Below are 14,816 nucleotides of genomic sequence, written 5' to 3'. Positions count from 1 at the left end.
CAGACCACACTTGAACTGAATGAGAGATAACGTAAATAGATAAATCGCTAAAATTGAAACACACTAGTGGCAGCAAGAGATTTCGTTGGACATGCTAATAATGATTGAGAGGGAATATTAACTAGGCAAGCTCAACAAAAACGGAATTGAAGGTTCGTTGTCGAGGGGAATAAACTGACAACGAAACCGTGCTCGGTTTGGTGCTGTGGTGCAGAGTGAACTCTTTGATTTGTAAGAAAATGTCGTTGCTCTACATTGATTGCTTACTGAAGAATTGATTGATTGCAAACAGGGGTGTGACTGATGTGTTTGTTTGAAGTAAAATAATTGTAAACGGGTAAACGGAACAAGTAACGGAAATCAGGAAACTTAAAATCGGTCTTGAGAACTTAGTCGTTAAATGAAGGAAACTCAAACGGATTAACCAGTGTGGATAGACGGAAGAGGGATTGTTCTTTCTAGTAGCGGAAAATCTATGAAGGTGCAATTTTGAGTCCTTGCTGCGAGAAGGAATTTTTTATATGACTCGGTGAAATGTGAGTGAAAGCGGAAACAATGTGATCAGTTTTTCGTTTTCCTCGATTTTAGATGGATAATTTACATACGGCTTGAAAAAGTTTCGATTTGGGAATGTGAACGTGCTTTACAATAAATACAAAGTAGTTTTTGTATTTACATTTTATGTTTGATTGAGGAAAAAAGATTGTTGTGAAATTGCTAGAAATACACAAACATTGCTCATTATGATTATAACAGTGACATGAGGAAATAGAAAAAATGTGATTCTTTGTGATAGAAGTGGAATTGAACGAAAAATAATTCAACTGATAATCCAAACCCTTCATCTGGATCCTTACTCTGGTCCGATCAGGAAGCATTTGAATACTTTCTCGTTCAACGCCTATCTGAGCCGATCTGAGTAGTTCCAGGCTGAAATTGGTTCTCTAGTACGTAATTGAAAATAAGGAAAGAAGCTTTTGGGAACCGAAAATATCAAACATTTGGCCAGGAACGAAAAGAAACAATAATTGTAAAACCAAACCGAAAAATACCAAACCATAAGTTCAAAAACGAATGTTAGTGTAGTTAAAGAGTGATTTTTTACCGATGCACACAACACGCGGAATTGCTCACCAGTTGGGCACAGTAGGGGACCTGGAATGTAATTTGTTCGCAGGTTACAGTGTTATAGGTTAATATTATTCGGAATTTGATAATGTTATTTTTTATTATTGTGGTTGTTAAGATTAAAAGAATAATATGGCTGAAAATGTTTGTGATTATGTTTGTTTGTATAAGGTAATATCAGCGTATTTCCATTCAATGTTGAAAACTATGGGATAGACTTAAGTTTGAATGCAAAGTTGGATAATTAAAAAAATAAAAATAAATTTCATCGGAAACTAAAACTTCTAGCTACAATTGATCCTGTAGACGTCACTGATTTAGTTAAGTTTATTAAGAAACGCAAAGATGCCCGAGAGTTTGATTGAAAGCTTACTTACTACAACAGTTTTGGATATTGAGCCAAATAAAATTAACAAGAATTGTCAATGAACATCAATTTAACTGCAAGGCCAATGAATCAAGAGTTTCAAATGTTTCATTTTTCCACACTCAAAGCCTTCGATATGAAAAATTGAAATGTCAGCCTGTCCAGTAAAGTTAGTTTTCACTTTAGTTGGTTGCTTTCGACTGGTATAAGTTGCATTAGGGAACTTCATAACGGCTTTCAGGGTTAAATGAAATACGAATGAAAGGATTTCTTCTAAGACCAACGTTTTGCTTGTTACTTCTCACGGAAAGTTGGATAAAGAGTTTTTTGTATGGAAAATGAAAACATATAAATCTAATACTATACTCTAATGACTTCTTGGGAAATTTGAAACGCGATAGGGTGTACATTTTAAAAATAACTGCGCTTCTGGAGCATATTACTCGGAAGAGTAACTGATGCAGTAGAGTAAAGTGGGGCAAAAGTTCGAGTGGGGTAAGAGTTTCTTTTTGAGATGTCTAGCTCAATTCAAAACAAATCTTATAAATGTCATGGTGGTTCGAATTCTTTTCAAGTAAGAGACTTTCACTCCAAATATCATAAAAATCGATTGAGATTTGGAAAAGTTATGGCGATTTGTTGTTTTTTAACGTGAATATTGTAATTTTTGGTTAAACTTTCGTTGTATGGAACCAATTGAAGATAAAATCTTTTCCAATATTTTATGTGAGGGCGTTTCTAGGCCTATCAAAAGATTGCTTTGAGGTGTATTAGTTTTTGCATAATTGCTTGAAAACAATTTTTGGCCCATAGTGGGGCAAAAGTTTGAATCAGCGGGGCAAAAGTTCGACCCATGTATAAAATCACGGAAAAATTTGCAAATTGCCTAAAATCCACATATTATCTGCAAATTTAGTTAAATTTGTCTGATCGTGTGAAAATTGTCACCAAAATTTTACATTTTCACTTTGTTTTGCGAAAAACTGCTATTTTTGAGTATATTACAATTAACCCGGTTTTGGGCAATTTTTTGATGAAAATTTAGTGTGTATTTTTCGGCAAACTCAAGTTTACGGCTGGTGTAAAGTATGCCAGTCATAAAAGGATCGAAATTTTGTGTTTTAGCCAGCGAACTTTTGCCCCACACTAGATTCGAACTCTTGCCCCACCGGTGGGACAAAAGTTCGATTAAGACAATCAATTTTGAAACTGTTATAACTAAAAATGGGTAAATATTTCGACACAAGTTTGTTCAGCAAAATTATAGCCAATATGTTGAAGGTTCACTGTATGGTATTTGTTTTGTTTTAACTGTTATTGTTTTCCTGGAAACTTTGATTATACCACTAAGGTCGAACTTTTGCCCCACCTTACTCTAATATGAAGCTTTTTTCAAAAAACCGTTATAGAAGTTGTTAAATTAAAATGTTTAACATTTTATTCTGTTTCAATGCCAATAATATGTGACGTGTTGCAGTTGAGTATAGATGCTACTGTTGAACTAGATATAATGCTGTCAGCTTAACAAGCTAGCTAATCCAATTGAAATGAACTAGCGCGATAGATATTAAGCCGTTGGTTATAGGCAAATGGTTAAAAATGTGGCTGAATTCAATGGATAAAACATAATTTTAGAAATAAGACACGAAAACAAAAAAAAGACAGTAACATGAAACTTCTAGCGGGTGACTATGGTTGTGAATTAAATGTACTAAATGTTGGGCTAGAAATTAATCTTAAGCTCATGATTAAAAGCACAGTGAAGGTAACATGCCATTATTCGTTGATTAGTTTGCTGTTTAGTTCAATTAGTATGGATGATGATCTCAATGATTCGAATGAACGGAAACCGATGAAGGAGCAAATCAATCCTAATCAACAACACTGACTTTGATTTTTTTTTCGAAAGGAACATAAGAACGAGGAACGTTGAAACTTAAAATTTCTGCTCTAAAATTATTGATTTCCCTAGTTGATACTGAAAGTTGCTTTTCTCGAGCTATATAGTTTACTCATTGGCTAGAATTATATCCATTCTCTGGACGAATCAATTTTGCGAATTCATTCGTCTAGCGATGGCAGTTAGAAAACAAACAGATCAACTCACCTTGCAGGAACAGGTGGCACACTCTCTGGACGAGTACTTGAATGACTGTCCAGAGGCGTAGATGTGCTGGTCGTACAGGCACGAGCTCCCGGAGCCTCCGGTTATTCCGTTGGCGGCCGTAGTATTGTCGAGCCCGCACATGTCATCCGGACACCGCGGACAGCAGTCACCCGGCCCAAGCGGGAGAGGGTTATCACAAGTCAGCGGTGGACACTCCAGCTTCCAGCAGTCGAATTCACCGTACTGTGTGGATGTTAGAAATCACGTTAAGTCTCATAGATTAATGTTGATCTCCAGGAATAACTTACCAGACATTCGCACGTCTGACACTGGTAAATCCACTGCTCTCCGCTGCGAAACGTCACATGCTTCAGCTCCTGGTGCTGACAGGACTCTTTGGGATCGCACTGCGGACAGCACAGGTCACGTCCGCTGCCCCTCCGCCAGGTCGAACAGTTGCACGGTGGTTCCACGCAGCTGATGACTCCCTTGGAGCAGGTGCACACCTTACAGGGTTGATTCCGGGGCGAGATCTGCCCACCGTCCGGAATCTCACTGTCCTCGAACACACAACTTAACCTACAGTCGCGGGATGCACCGATACTGGACAGCGCAGCCAAAGTCCCGCTGGATGTCCGCTCTTCGGCCGACGGGCACACACACTCGAAATGTCCCTGCGTGTTCACGCACCGGGCCGTCGCGTGACAGCTGTGCGTGTTCAGATAGCACTCATCTATATCTACACAATCTTTTCCTTTGGTTTCAAATCCAGGCTTGCATTTGCAGAAATACCTGCAAGAGAGAAGTAACGATAAAGGTTGGTGGTTATACACATTCATATTAGAAACATATCAGAAATTCCAAGTCACAGAATAGTTACAGGTAACATAGATTTTAATGATTTGCTCCAAAAACTCGTCGAGGTGACAAATGAAGTTAACAGTAAGTTAAAAGACAATTAAGGCCTTGAGTAGTAAGCAGAAAAAAAAATAAAGTCAACAGATACTTAAGCAGATGCATCTATTGCATATTCTTCTAAAAAAATCGTGGTTGCGGAAAGCTTCAAACGTACCCTGGTGGTCCGGACCATGCTCGTTGATAAGCAATATAATATTTGTGGACATCAAGGGTTCGAATGATCTGGAGCTGGGAGGGAGGCACAGAACACGAAATATTAAACAAAGTTTTTCTCAATCCGCAAGATAACTCCAGTTTGCCAACGACAATCAAGGCAGACTTGATGAAAATCGCTAGTTTTCCTTTATTGTGTACCTTTGATCTCTCCGGACTAACATGGAAAAAGGGCCACAGTATTCTATGCATTCAATATTCATTTTTATTTGAAAATATTAAAAGATGCGTATTTTAATACTTTGTATTCAATCGTAATAAAAGCTGTTATCGTGACATTACTTTTGAATACTTTTGAATTGATTTTCAATTGATTTTTGTCACCTTTAATGAAGTGAAAAAATATGTTTTGATCAATTACGCGCTATCATCATGTTAGTCCAGTGTTCAAGATCTGGGCTCACAGTGACATTTCGTGACAGCAGAATCTCGGCTCACTGTGACGTACATAAATTTTGTATCGGTTTCTCCCTGCCAGATCTGGAGTATTCGCCCGAGATCTTCAAGAAATTATGATCAATCTTGTGAGCTTTCTGAGCAAAATTGTTCTCTTCCATGATCTTCTATAGCTTTACACGGTCAATATTATCGTATACTGTTTTGAAATCAATGATAGGTAGTGCGGAGGCATCTGGTCCCAAGTAACCAATAGCACGCTAATTCGCTTTTTTGAGTGTATAGGGTAAAAAGTACTATTTGATTACATGGGGTATTCAAGGCATTTCTGGAGGATTTTTCGCACATAATAGATCGGGTTTGTCGGTAAAACTGGCTTGATAATTTTCCACGAACTCGTTTGATAGAAGGGGACAGATAACCTGGAATAGCATTTTGTAGGTGCCGTTTAGAATAAGTGATTATAGGAAAGGTGTATCAATATTCGCTAACTTATGAAAACATATTGTGTAAATCAAAAGACTTTTGATTACTGTCAATACGTTAAATAAAACCTTTCAATCAGTGTTCAGCAGGAAAATATAAAAACTAATCAGAAACTTTGTTTTTGTGTTGAAAATTGGGGTGACGAATACTGGACCACTTGCACCAGTATTCACCACTTTATTTAATTTCGGTTCCTGAACTCGTCACCTACGTTAATTTATCATGGAGGGTGGCAAATCAGGAACACCATGGCAAAATAAGGTGCAAAGGATCAAACATTATAAGCATAATGATTGTTTTCTACAATTTTCTGAGCAAATTTTGAGGTTTTTGAGAATGTTTACGTATTATTTTAAAGCAATTTAACGATCACTAAACGATTGACAACCATATATATCGTAACACGATATATAATCCGGGGTGGAATACTGATACATGGCGAATATCGGTACATTTTCCCTACGATAGTTTTCTCGCTTTTGTATGTCACCTTTTTTGTAGATTACTTCAAATCGTCCGGTAGCTATGACGTCTCCCAGATTCTGACTCCCCAGACAACCAGAAGTCGCCTCAAAGTTCACGTTGTAACTCGTTTATTCATACAAATTACGTCAAACCCGCAAAACACGGTGGATAATATCGTCAGATCGATGAGTTTCCTCGCATAAAACGCTATTTCTGAGTTCATTTGTACATTTTGTTTCGTCCCGTAAACTCGTACAAAGTAAGTCGAATCAATCCGTAGCAGCTGTCAAATCAACATTTGTTATCATAAGTTAAGTCGCATAAGATTACAAGTAAGTTCGGCAGAAATTTTTATACTCGCATTGTATGCTGTTATTCATCACATAATATATGCACGTACATTGCCTCCACTTTTACATGTAGAAGGCATTTTCGCGACATCTTATAAGTGAAATAATGCACATACAAAGCCTCCTGATAATTTCGCTATACGTACATTTTGGTTGTCTGTCTTGAACTGTTAAAAATGTGGTTACCCCCCAGGGCTGCCTTCAGAAAAAAATCCTAGCTACGCCAATGGCTGTTGAATGGCATCCTTAGATTCCCTTAAAATGGGAGCTGGTCGATATTCATTATGTTCTGTGCTGACGTAGCCATAACCATCGCTATACGGACATTCTGCATGTGTTCTTTGCACCATTAGGATGCTCATTGTTCCACGCATTCTTCTCCTCAAAAACCTTCTAGAACTTCTCGTTGCATTAACTCGGGTATGGACGTTTAGTGCCGAAACATTAATCATTAATTTGATCAAACTGAGCTCATCAATGTTTGCTTCAACCTAATCAATAGAACTAAATTGAATACCATATTGAAAAGCGCTTTATATACATAATTAATATATGGGATGGATGGCAATAGTATTGAATCTCGAACGAAATATTGTACAAACTTACTGAACGACGATTAATATTGTCCATCATTGCTTCAATGATTCCCCTCCAAAGAATTGATCAAACCGCAATCCTTCAACCTTCCTCAATATTTCAATATCTTCAAACAAAATGCTGAGTAGTCATTTAAAAATATTGTATACTCAATTAAATTTACTTTCAGTCAACTAAAATATATTTGAATTTTGACGTTTGACGTTGGTTAGGTCAATCGAAAATATGGCTGTTAGGAACTATACCATTTAAGAATGTTAAGTCGAATAACAGAAAAATGTTCCGTTGCATAATTCCATAAGTAAAAGTGTAATTTTGCCCCTACTGGATAAGCTGTCAAAAGTAATTTGGTAATTAGTAGAAATTTTACTTAGCTTCTTACTTTTCAAGTCCTTACCCTACTTTAAATATGTTATTTTTAGACTTAAGAGGAAAATAACCATCATCGTTTTACAAACTTTCAAAATTGAAATTATTTTCAAGAAAAACTATCACTTGCTATATTTAACCCGATGATAGATTTCCATGCAGATTACTATAAATTGAATTGAAGATTGGTGATGATAGATTGATGGATTCTTGAGTAGACATGTTTTTCTGGCCTAATCTTAACGTGGAACAGTTTGGAATCAACTTCTAAGATTGCACTGAAACTTCAAAGGCACAAATCTCGCGAAGAAAGCATCCAATAACAGTGAACTATTTTTTTGGCTTTGTGCACTAGCAAAAATCTTAAAATAAGAAGATCAGAAACGTTTGCTAACTATTTCTCCAGTTTTGTGCCTTTGAAAACGTGAGTAGGGGCATAAGTCGGCCATTGTGACGGCCTTTTGATTCCGAGATGTTTCACCTTAAGTGTTTGGTATTAAAATTGGAACAAAGGGTCCTGCGACGATCTACAAGCGTTTTTTTATGATCACCGACGCGAGAATAGTTCATCCAAAACACTGTACCTTTTAAACCAGAAATAGGGAATACCGGGAATAGGGGTATCATTGATCAGCGGGCAACATTGGTTGGCATGACCTGCTTCATAGAAAGTTCGAATCAATATTTTTCGTTCAATCATTTCCAACGTATGAGAAGTGTTTCTCTATCATATATTCATAAGCTTATAAAAACATGGATTGTTGCCAGAATTGAGTCGTGCTCATGCATAATTTATTATTTTTGATACAGTGATCTGCATGATTATCGATAACCTTGCCGAAGATTCATGCCTCACATGAGTTTTTCAAAAAGTATATATAAAGCATAAGCTCTTTATACTAAAAATCGAATTGCCAAAAACTATTCCGTTATCAAAATTTCCAGAAGAATGTTCAATTCAATATAATTACCGAACTACTATAAAGAATGCAGAATGTCCCTATATTTAGGCGTGTTCCGCGATTTAAGCTGTTTTTAATTTTAAAGTTACTTCAAAAGTAAATGACAGGAGCCACGGATTTAGTTGATAGCAAAATTTCACATGTTACCGTACATTGTATACATGGGTTCCCATATCAGTTAAATCATAATGTTGAATCGAACATTTTTAAACATGGTTTAAGCTTTCAGAAAACAAATTACAATTAGGTACACCAGCTTTGCATTTGCATTTTCAGAAAACATTTTTAAGAAATATCTGAAAAACTGATCCATGTTCCGCCGGATTATGGTACTCTGCCAATCAGAACTAAAACGTCTTTACAAGCACATACCTGTATTTTTTTTGAATGATTTATATCAAATAAGATTTTGACACCTAATAGAACTTCGTCGGTGACAGAACATTATATTTTATATCTATATCATGCATTTCACAAAATTATGCAATTCTGGAATTTTTAATAGCTGGATGTTAAAATAATTGAATCCTATCGAAATCATAACAAAATTTTCAGTTTTCAACCATTTTTCCTGAGTACCGTAAAATCGGGTGTAATTGATCAGAAGGGTGAAATTGATCATCGTATCACACGATTTTATTTATTCGTAATGGAGCACAAATATCAATGTAAGCTGCAGTAAACGAACGTTGCTTGTCGTAACTATTGTCGAATTGTGTGTTGTGAAGTTTTTTGCGTTAAAGAATGTTTATTACTATGAAAATAACGTAAAATTTCAAAGTCATGCACGGTGCACTATTGACAAACACCTATGAACTTCTATTTATAAGCAAGGATTTGAACATGGTCTAAACCTGAAAGTTTGTGAGGATGCTTGAGATATATCCCCAAACCAGATTTCTTCACCAAAACTCGTACCAATTAGCTCATATGGTCGAAATAATTGAATTTCTGTTAGATATCATTGAATTCCTTAGGAAATTGCATACATTTAGGCGTTTTCCGCGTAATTCTTGAAATTTAACTATTCGTTATTTATATAGATATTGCATTGTTAAGAATTTTACAAGATTATTCGGATTCAGGGAGCTCAAATTTATCATAAAGAGTTGTTTCGGAAACTAACAATAATGGCATTGACAAGTGATCAATTACACCCCGAAATGAGATCCTCTGATTTTTTATTTTAGAGGTATTTGTTAACACCAAAATGACATTTGTTAGAAAATTTCGGTACATAAGTCGATGAGGCTTACCTTCGTACTTGTTTTCCTGCATTTAGTTGTTTGGCATTGTTAACATTATAGAAAACAGACTTGAAAAACCATGAAAAATGATCAATTTCACCCGAAATTACGGTACATTTATTCAAAAGGAGATCAAGTGCCACTCATTTTTTGTTAAATTTTTCGTAAGTCGTGCTATTGCAAAAACATATTTACATGTTCATTCATATCGGGTAATACTGCCTATACTCGCATAACAGACCCATATACTATGGGATTTCCTATATGGGACTGTTATGCGAGCATGGGCAGAATACGTCCTAATACAATGTTGCACCAGTGAAATATTCATTCCCAGCCCTGCAGTTGAAGTTTCCTCTTCTAGTTGGATCATCCATCGATAGGGATATTGATTAGGCGGTTGGCATAAAAAGTGCCAAAGAGGGATTGTTCAATTTTAAAATAGGGGAATCTTTGATGATTGGATAAAATATATTTCTGAAGCCAATTATATAGTCAATGTTTTCATCAAAAATTACAAGTATTAACAAAAATTTGCTGTGTCTTGTCTAATTGACGCTTTTCAGTCGCTCTTGTTTGAACTAAGGCGGGCGTCAGTACCGTACATTGTTAATGACGGGTAATTTTGGATGCAGCTTGGTAGTACCAGATGTAGTGGTCGGCTGCAATGTTAGCGCCACGATATGTTCTGACGTCGGTTATGTCGGAGAAGTGCCGTTCATCGAACAAAACGTGGTCAATTTGTGATTCTGTCTACTGTAGTTACCTCCACATGCCTCGATACGGGAGGCTGTGCTGGGAATAGGTACAACAAATGGACATATTCTTGCAGATGGCGCAATCCAGGGGTTTTCTGCCATTTTGACTCGTGGAGCACTTTTTGAAATAAAATTGTTGCGCGGAGCACCTGTTCTCCATCATCACTCCGTTTGAAAGCTAGAGTTTTACACGTGTTAATCGACCCTATAAATCCTACAAAAATAGTGAAATAAGATTTGTATTGATCAATCTTTAAATTTCAATGCAAATCTTAAATGATTTATTTTATTTGATTGATCAACCTTTTTTATTTCAAGTTTAAACTGTGACAATTAGGCATCTATATGAAACTATATTTGGGTTTTCATCAGATATTTAGAAAAACGTGGCTTGAAATTTTTGGACTTTTGTTGTTAGTATGAACAACAAAGCGATTTTCTGTAGTAAAATGTATCTTTTTTTAAGCTTTCGTTAACTAATTGTCGTGTCTGCTTGGGAGTCAATGTTCATCACGAATACCCAGGAACCATTGATGAACGAAGATGACCCTCCCATCACATCGTGTCTGTTAAATCTAGCAGACACGACAATTACGTAACATCTCTTCGACCTGGACGAGTACGAACACCGTACGAAAATACAGCGTAATCGGTCGGACATTGTCCCGAAGATGGGCTATATCGCGCCCAAAACCGGTTGACAAAAAGGTATTTTTTAAAACTTTTTGACGATTTGTAAGAACGATAAGTGTTAGCGGAATTTGGGGCAAGTGTGCCACCATAAGCAAATTGTTCTCTAACTTTGCCCAAAGCTTATGAAATCCACCAATTTAGCCTCATGATGTTAGTTTCACATCTTTTCATAACCACTGTGCCATTTGAAAAGAAAATAATTTCAAAAAGTATTAGTTTTGGAGCATCTCAAATATCATCCAAAATAACCTATTTTCCAACACCATGGGGCAAGTGTGCCACTCATATGGGGCAAGACGGCCACCGAATAAACATCGCATGTAATTCTACTTGTAATAAAATTATCTTTATTTCCTAATAATATTACTTACAAAGTATACGCTAATCAATAATTTAAAAAAAATAATTTAAGTTTACCGTAACAAGGGGATGATTTATAACAAGGTTCAAAACATGCCTAGCTCTCTATTACTCAATTCGAATAACTAAAATGCTTATTTTTGTCTCCATTCAATACAATATAAGTAGAACCCTTATATTACGGCGAATATGTATAATATTACACTGGATCAGCACTGAATAACGGTTAAATATTGATGTAGATATGTAAAACGGTACCTAATAAGCCGAAAAACATGTTATTATTGACTATTTTGAGATAAAATCACTTTGGGGGGCAAACATGTTGGTTATTCCCCTACTATACTTGAGAAACCACTACCGGTGCCTCATTGTAGTTTATTATTATGATTTTGTTGATGATGTTCACATTTTTATAAATTTCACTTCAACAATTTTAATTTACCAAATAGGTGGCACACTTGCCCCAATAAGTATACATTTCATCCAAACTGGATTTCGGATGTAAAACTAAATACTTTTTTCGTTCAAATGCCACAATTACTTACACATTTGAATAGTTTCACGATGTACAGTACGTTAGAAAAATCTTGTTATAATTTACCTTTTACTATGCTATATAGAAACAACGAAATCTTATAAAAATCCACTCAAATTTGATTGTCTTTGCAAAAGTCGATGTAAATACGTAAAAAATAGAGCAATTTTTATCATATTTTGATCATTGTATAGTTAACTATAAAGGAACATATTGTTAAGCTCAAAGAGAAAATATATATTGTAGTTTTTATAAAAAGCAGGGGTGGCACACTTGCCCCTATGGCACACTTGCCCCAAAGTCCGCTATGTCTTGTCTCCGTCGCGTCTCGTGAACGTCGTGTAGTTCTTACGTTAGTGCACACTATAAAAAATGAGTAGTTTCGTTAACTGTCCATAAAAGCATAATTGTCCCATATGGATTTTCGAACCAACATCATTTTTTATCACAACTCTAATTTTTTAATATATACTTTATTGCGCATATGAAAATAAATTAATTAATTTAATTACAGTAGAAGCTCGTTATAACGACAACTTTTATAGTGACCAAAGCTCCCTATAGCGACATTTTTTGGTCCCTCGAAAAATATTTCAGTGGTACCGCTATTCTCTATAGCGACTTTTCTCCATTACGACGGTCCCTTGCCATGTCGTTAAAACAAGCTTCGACTGTATTATTATTATTATTTAAATTAATGTTATAATATATTATTTACTATTCATATAAAAATTAACACACTTTGTTTGAAAATATTGTGGAAAAATACGAAGTTGGTGCAGTCCCATATTGAAAAATAAAGGCATAACAGTCTCTACATGAACTTTCAACCCAAATAGCAACGTCAAACCATGAATTGTGTTCAAGTTTTTGGTTTTTGCCTATCAATAGAGGCAAAATGAGTTATCTGTGGCATACAGAAGTATACTGTAAAATTAAGAACATTTGTATAAGAAGCCAAACTTCAATCTTTGAAAGCTATTTTCTCAATGCTTACTTTTTCCATATGGAACAGGTATGCCTTTATGGGCAGGTCATATGTCTGAATGGGTTAACCACATGCTCAGCACTCTCGGAAATATTCATGATTTTGATGATACCTACTCGTGAATTATTCTTAATTTTTATCACGGTGTCAAAATTTCGATTATCAATGAAGTTGCATTTGCCTTAGATTTTTTTTTTCAACGAGGATAAGTACCACACCCTGAAAGTTACGAAATTGGCTGTCATGGAAAATTGGATCTCTTCAACTTTAAGGCTTGTTTGCCATATCCAATTGAACAAAACCTAATTTTGCAGCTCAAACTGTCCCATACGAGTAGTTGTATGGGAAAGTTTTCACTGACAGAATGAATAATAATATATAAACTAAATCTAAGACTAAGCCCAAATATTAAAAAAAAATATCCGAGGTACATGAAAGTTCAAAAACCACAATCACAACACTGAAACCGGATGCAGAAGGTATCAAACGAATAAGCGATCCATTTTATCCATAAGTCACAAAGCAATATGCAAGCAACAACCGAATTAATAAAGAGATTATGTTTATGACCAAGCATTCCTCAGAGCGATATTTTGAAATTTGTAGGTATTTTCTTCTCAAAGACTTACCATCCTGGCATGTTAACACAGTTCGTTGTCTCCTTACACCGGTGCACCCCGGTCGCACACTCATCCAGATCCTTCTCGCAGGATTCACCCACATAGCCGGCTCGGCACGTACACACACCGGGCGTCCGGCATTCGCCCCCATTCAGACAAGTTTGATTGCACACCGCTGCAAAAGGGAAAATTAAAACAATAAAATGGTAAAAGAAGCTCGGTCTCAGTGAAGGTGTGACCAAAGACGATATAAAGCAAGTCAGGCTCAAACTTGACAGATCGCAGACGACTTTTCACAGCATTCCAGATTTTGCTCTATTAATTCATGTGTCATGAAATTTTGGGTATCTGCAAGGGTCTCGAACGTCTTTATTTCGTCTTTGGTGTGACCTTCGCCACAGTTTAGAACCTAGGATATTACACTTACGTTTACAGTCGTACCCGTCGCCTTCGTAGCCGGCCTTGCAGCGGCAGTGATACGAGCCGGCCGTGTTGATGCAGTCCGCATGCTGGTGACAGCTGTGCTCCCCGGACTTGCACTCGTCCACCTCGATGCAGTTGAACTTGTCCAGCTGCCGGTAGCCGGGCAGACACTCGCACACGTACGAACCGAACGTGTTGACGCAGCGCGTGTTCAAATGGCAGTGATTACCATTAAGACCACCTTGCTGAGCGCACTCGTCGATGTCTATCGGACACGTTTGGAGATGGATAAATTGATGAGCGATCTTTGGGGTCCAGATTTTCCACTTGGCGCCGAACGGGGCCGACTGACTCAACGACGACCATCAATAAAAAGACGCTTTTCGCGACGACAAACTTGCAAATCCTTTCCAGCTGTCGTCTACGTAGACGTTTCTCGGGTAAGTCGAGCAGTCAGTCTCCCGGTCGCGCCAAATCTTAATCGAGGATGATGTTTCGAGTTAGTATCACATCGTGTTGACAAGGGAAAATCTCGCACATTAAAATGAAATATAATTTCTTGAATGATGAAGGGGGAGGTTAGCGAAGGATGGTCGGGTCGTTCAAACGAATCAAACGACCATTTTTCATGGGGTTATATGAGTATGGGCGCTAGAGCGGAGGAAAAATGTTATTATAAAACGCATTCATATATCTTCACCTTCTCTCGACTGAACCACCTCGTTTTTCTTTTTCTGTGAGTGTTTATTTTTGTGGTGTTGACGTCTACCGTGCGTACGCCGTCGTCGTACTTTGCGCCTATGTGGAGTATCTAAATTATTGAATTATTTA

The 14,816-nt window shown here is 36.7% G+C and overlaps 1 protein-coding gene across 4 annotated transcripts in view; it reads right to left on the bottom strand.

Annotated features, from left to right (window-relative positions):
• The window catches only part of LOC5566057 (protein kinase C-binding protein NELL2), a 323,579-nt gene that overhangs the window by 19,192 nt on the left and 289,571 nt on the right, over positions 1-14,816 (bottom strand). The window contains exons 8-13 of one of the 4 annotated variants that reach the window (XM_021853476.1): positions 14,686-14,796; positions 13,990-14,250; positions 13,572-13,737; positions 3,911-4,394; positions 3,603-3,845; positions 1,106-1,155 (exon numbers count right to left, since the gene is read on the bottom strand). In XM_021853476.1, coding sequence (XP_021709168.1) covers positions 1,106-1,155; positions 3,603-3,845; positions 3,911-4,394; positions 13,572-13,737; positions 13,990-14,250; positions 14,686-14,796 — 1,315 coding nt within the window. The remainder of the gene's footprint in view (positions 1-1,105; positions 1,156-3,602; positions 3,846-3,910; positions 4,395-13,571; positions 13,738-13,989; positions 14,251-14,685; positions 14,797-14,816) is intronic. The other 3 variants (XM_021853475.1, XM_021853477.1, XM_021853478.1) reach the window with 3 other exon arrangements.

The sequence above is a fragment of the Aedes aegypti genome, chromosome 3 (assembly GCF_002204515.2).
Source record: "Aedes aegypti strain LVP_AGWG chromosome 3, AaegL5.0 Primary Assembly, whole genome shotgun sequence".
Lineage (NCBI taxonomy): Eukaryota > Metazoa > Arthropoda > Insecta > Diptera > Culicidae > Aedes > Aedes aegypti.
The sequence above is the reverse complement of the archived record's forward strand: the minus strand, read 5'-3'. Positions and strand labels throughout refer to the sequence as shown.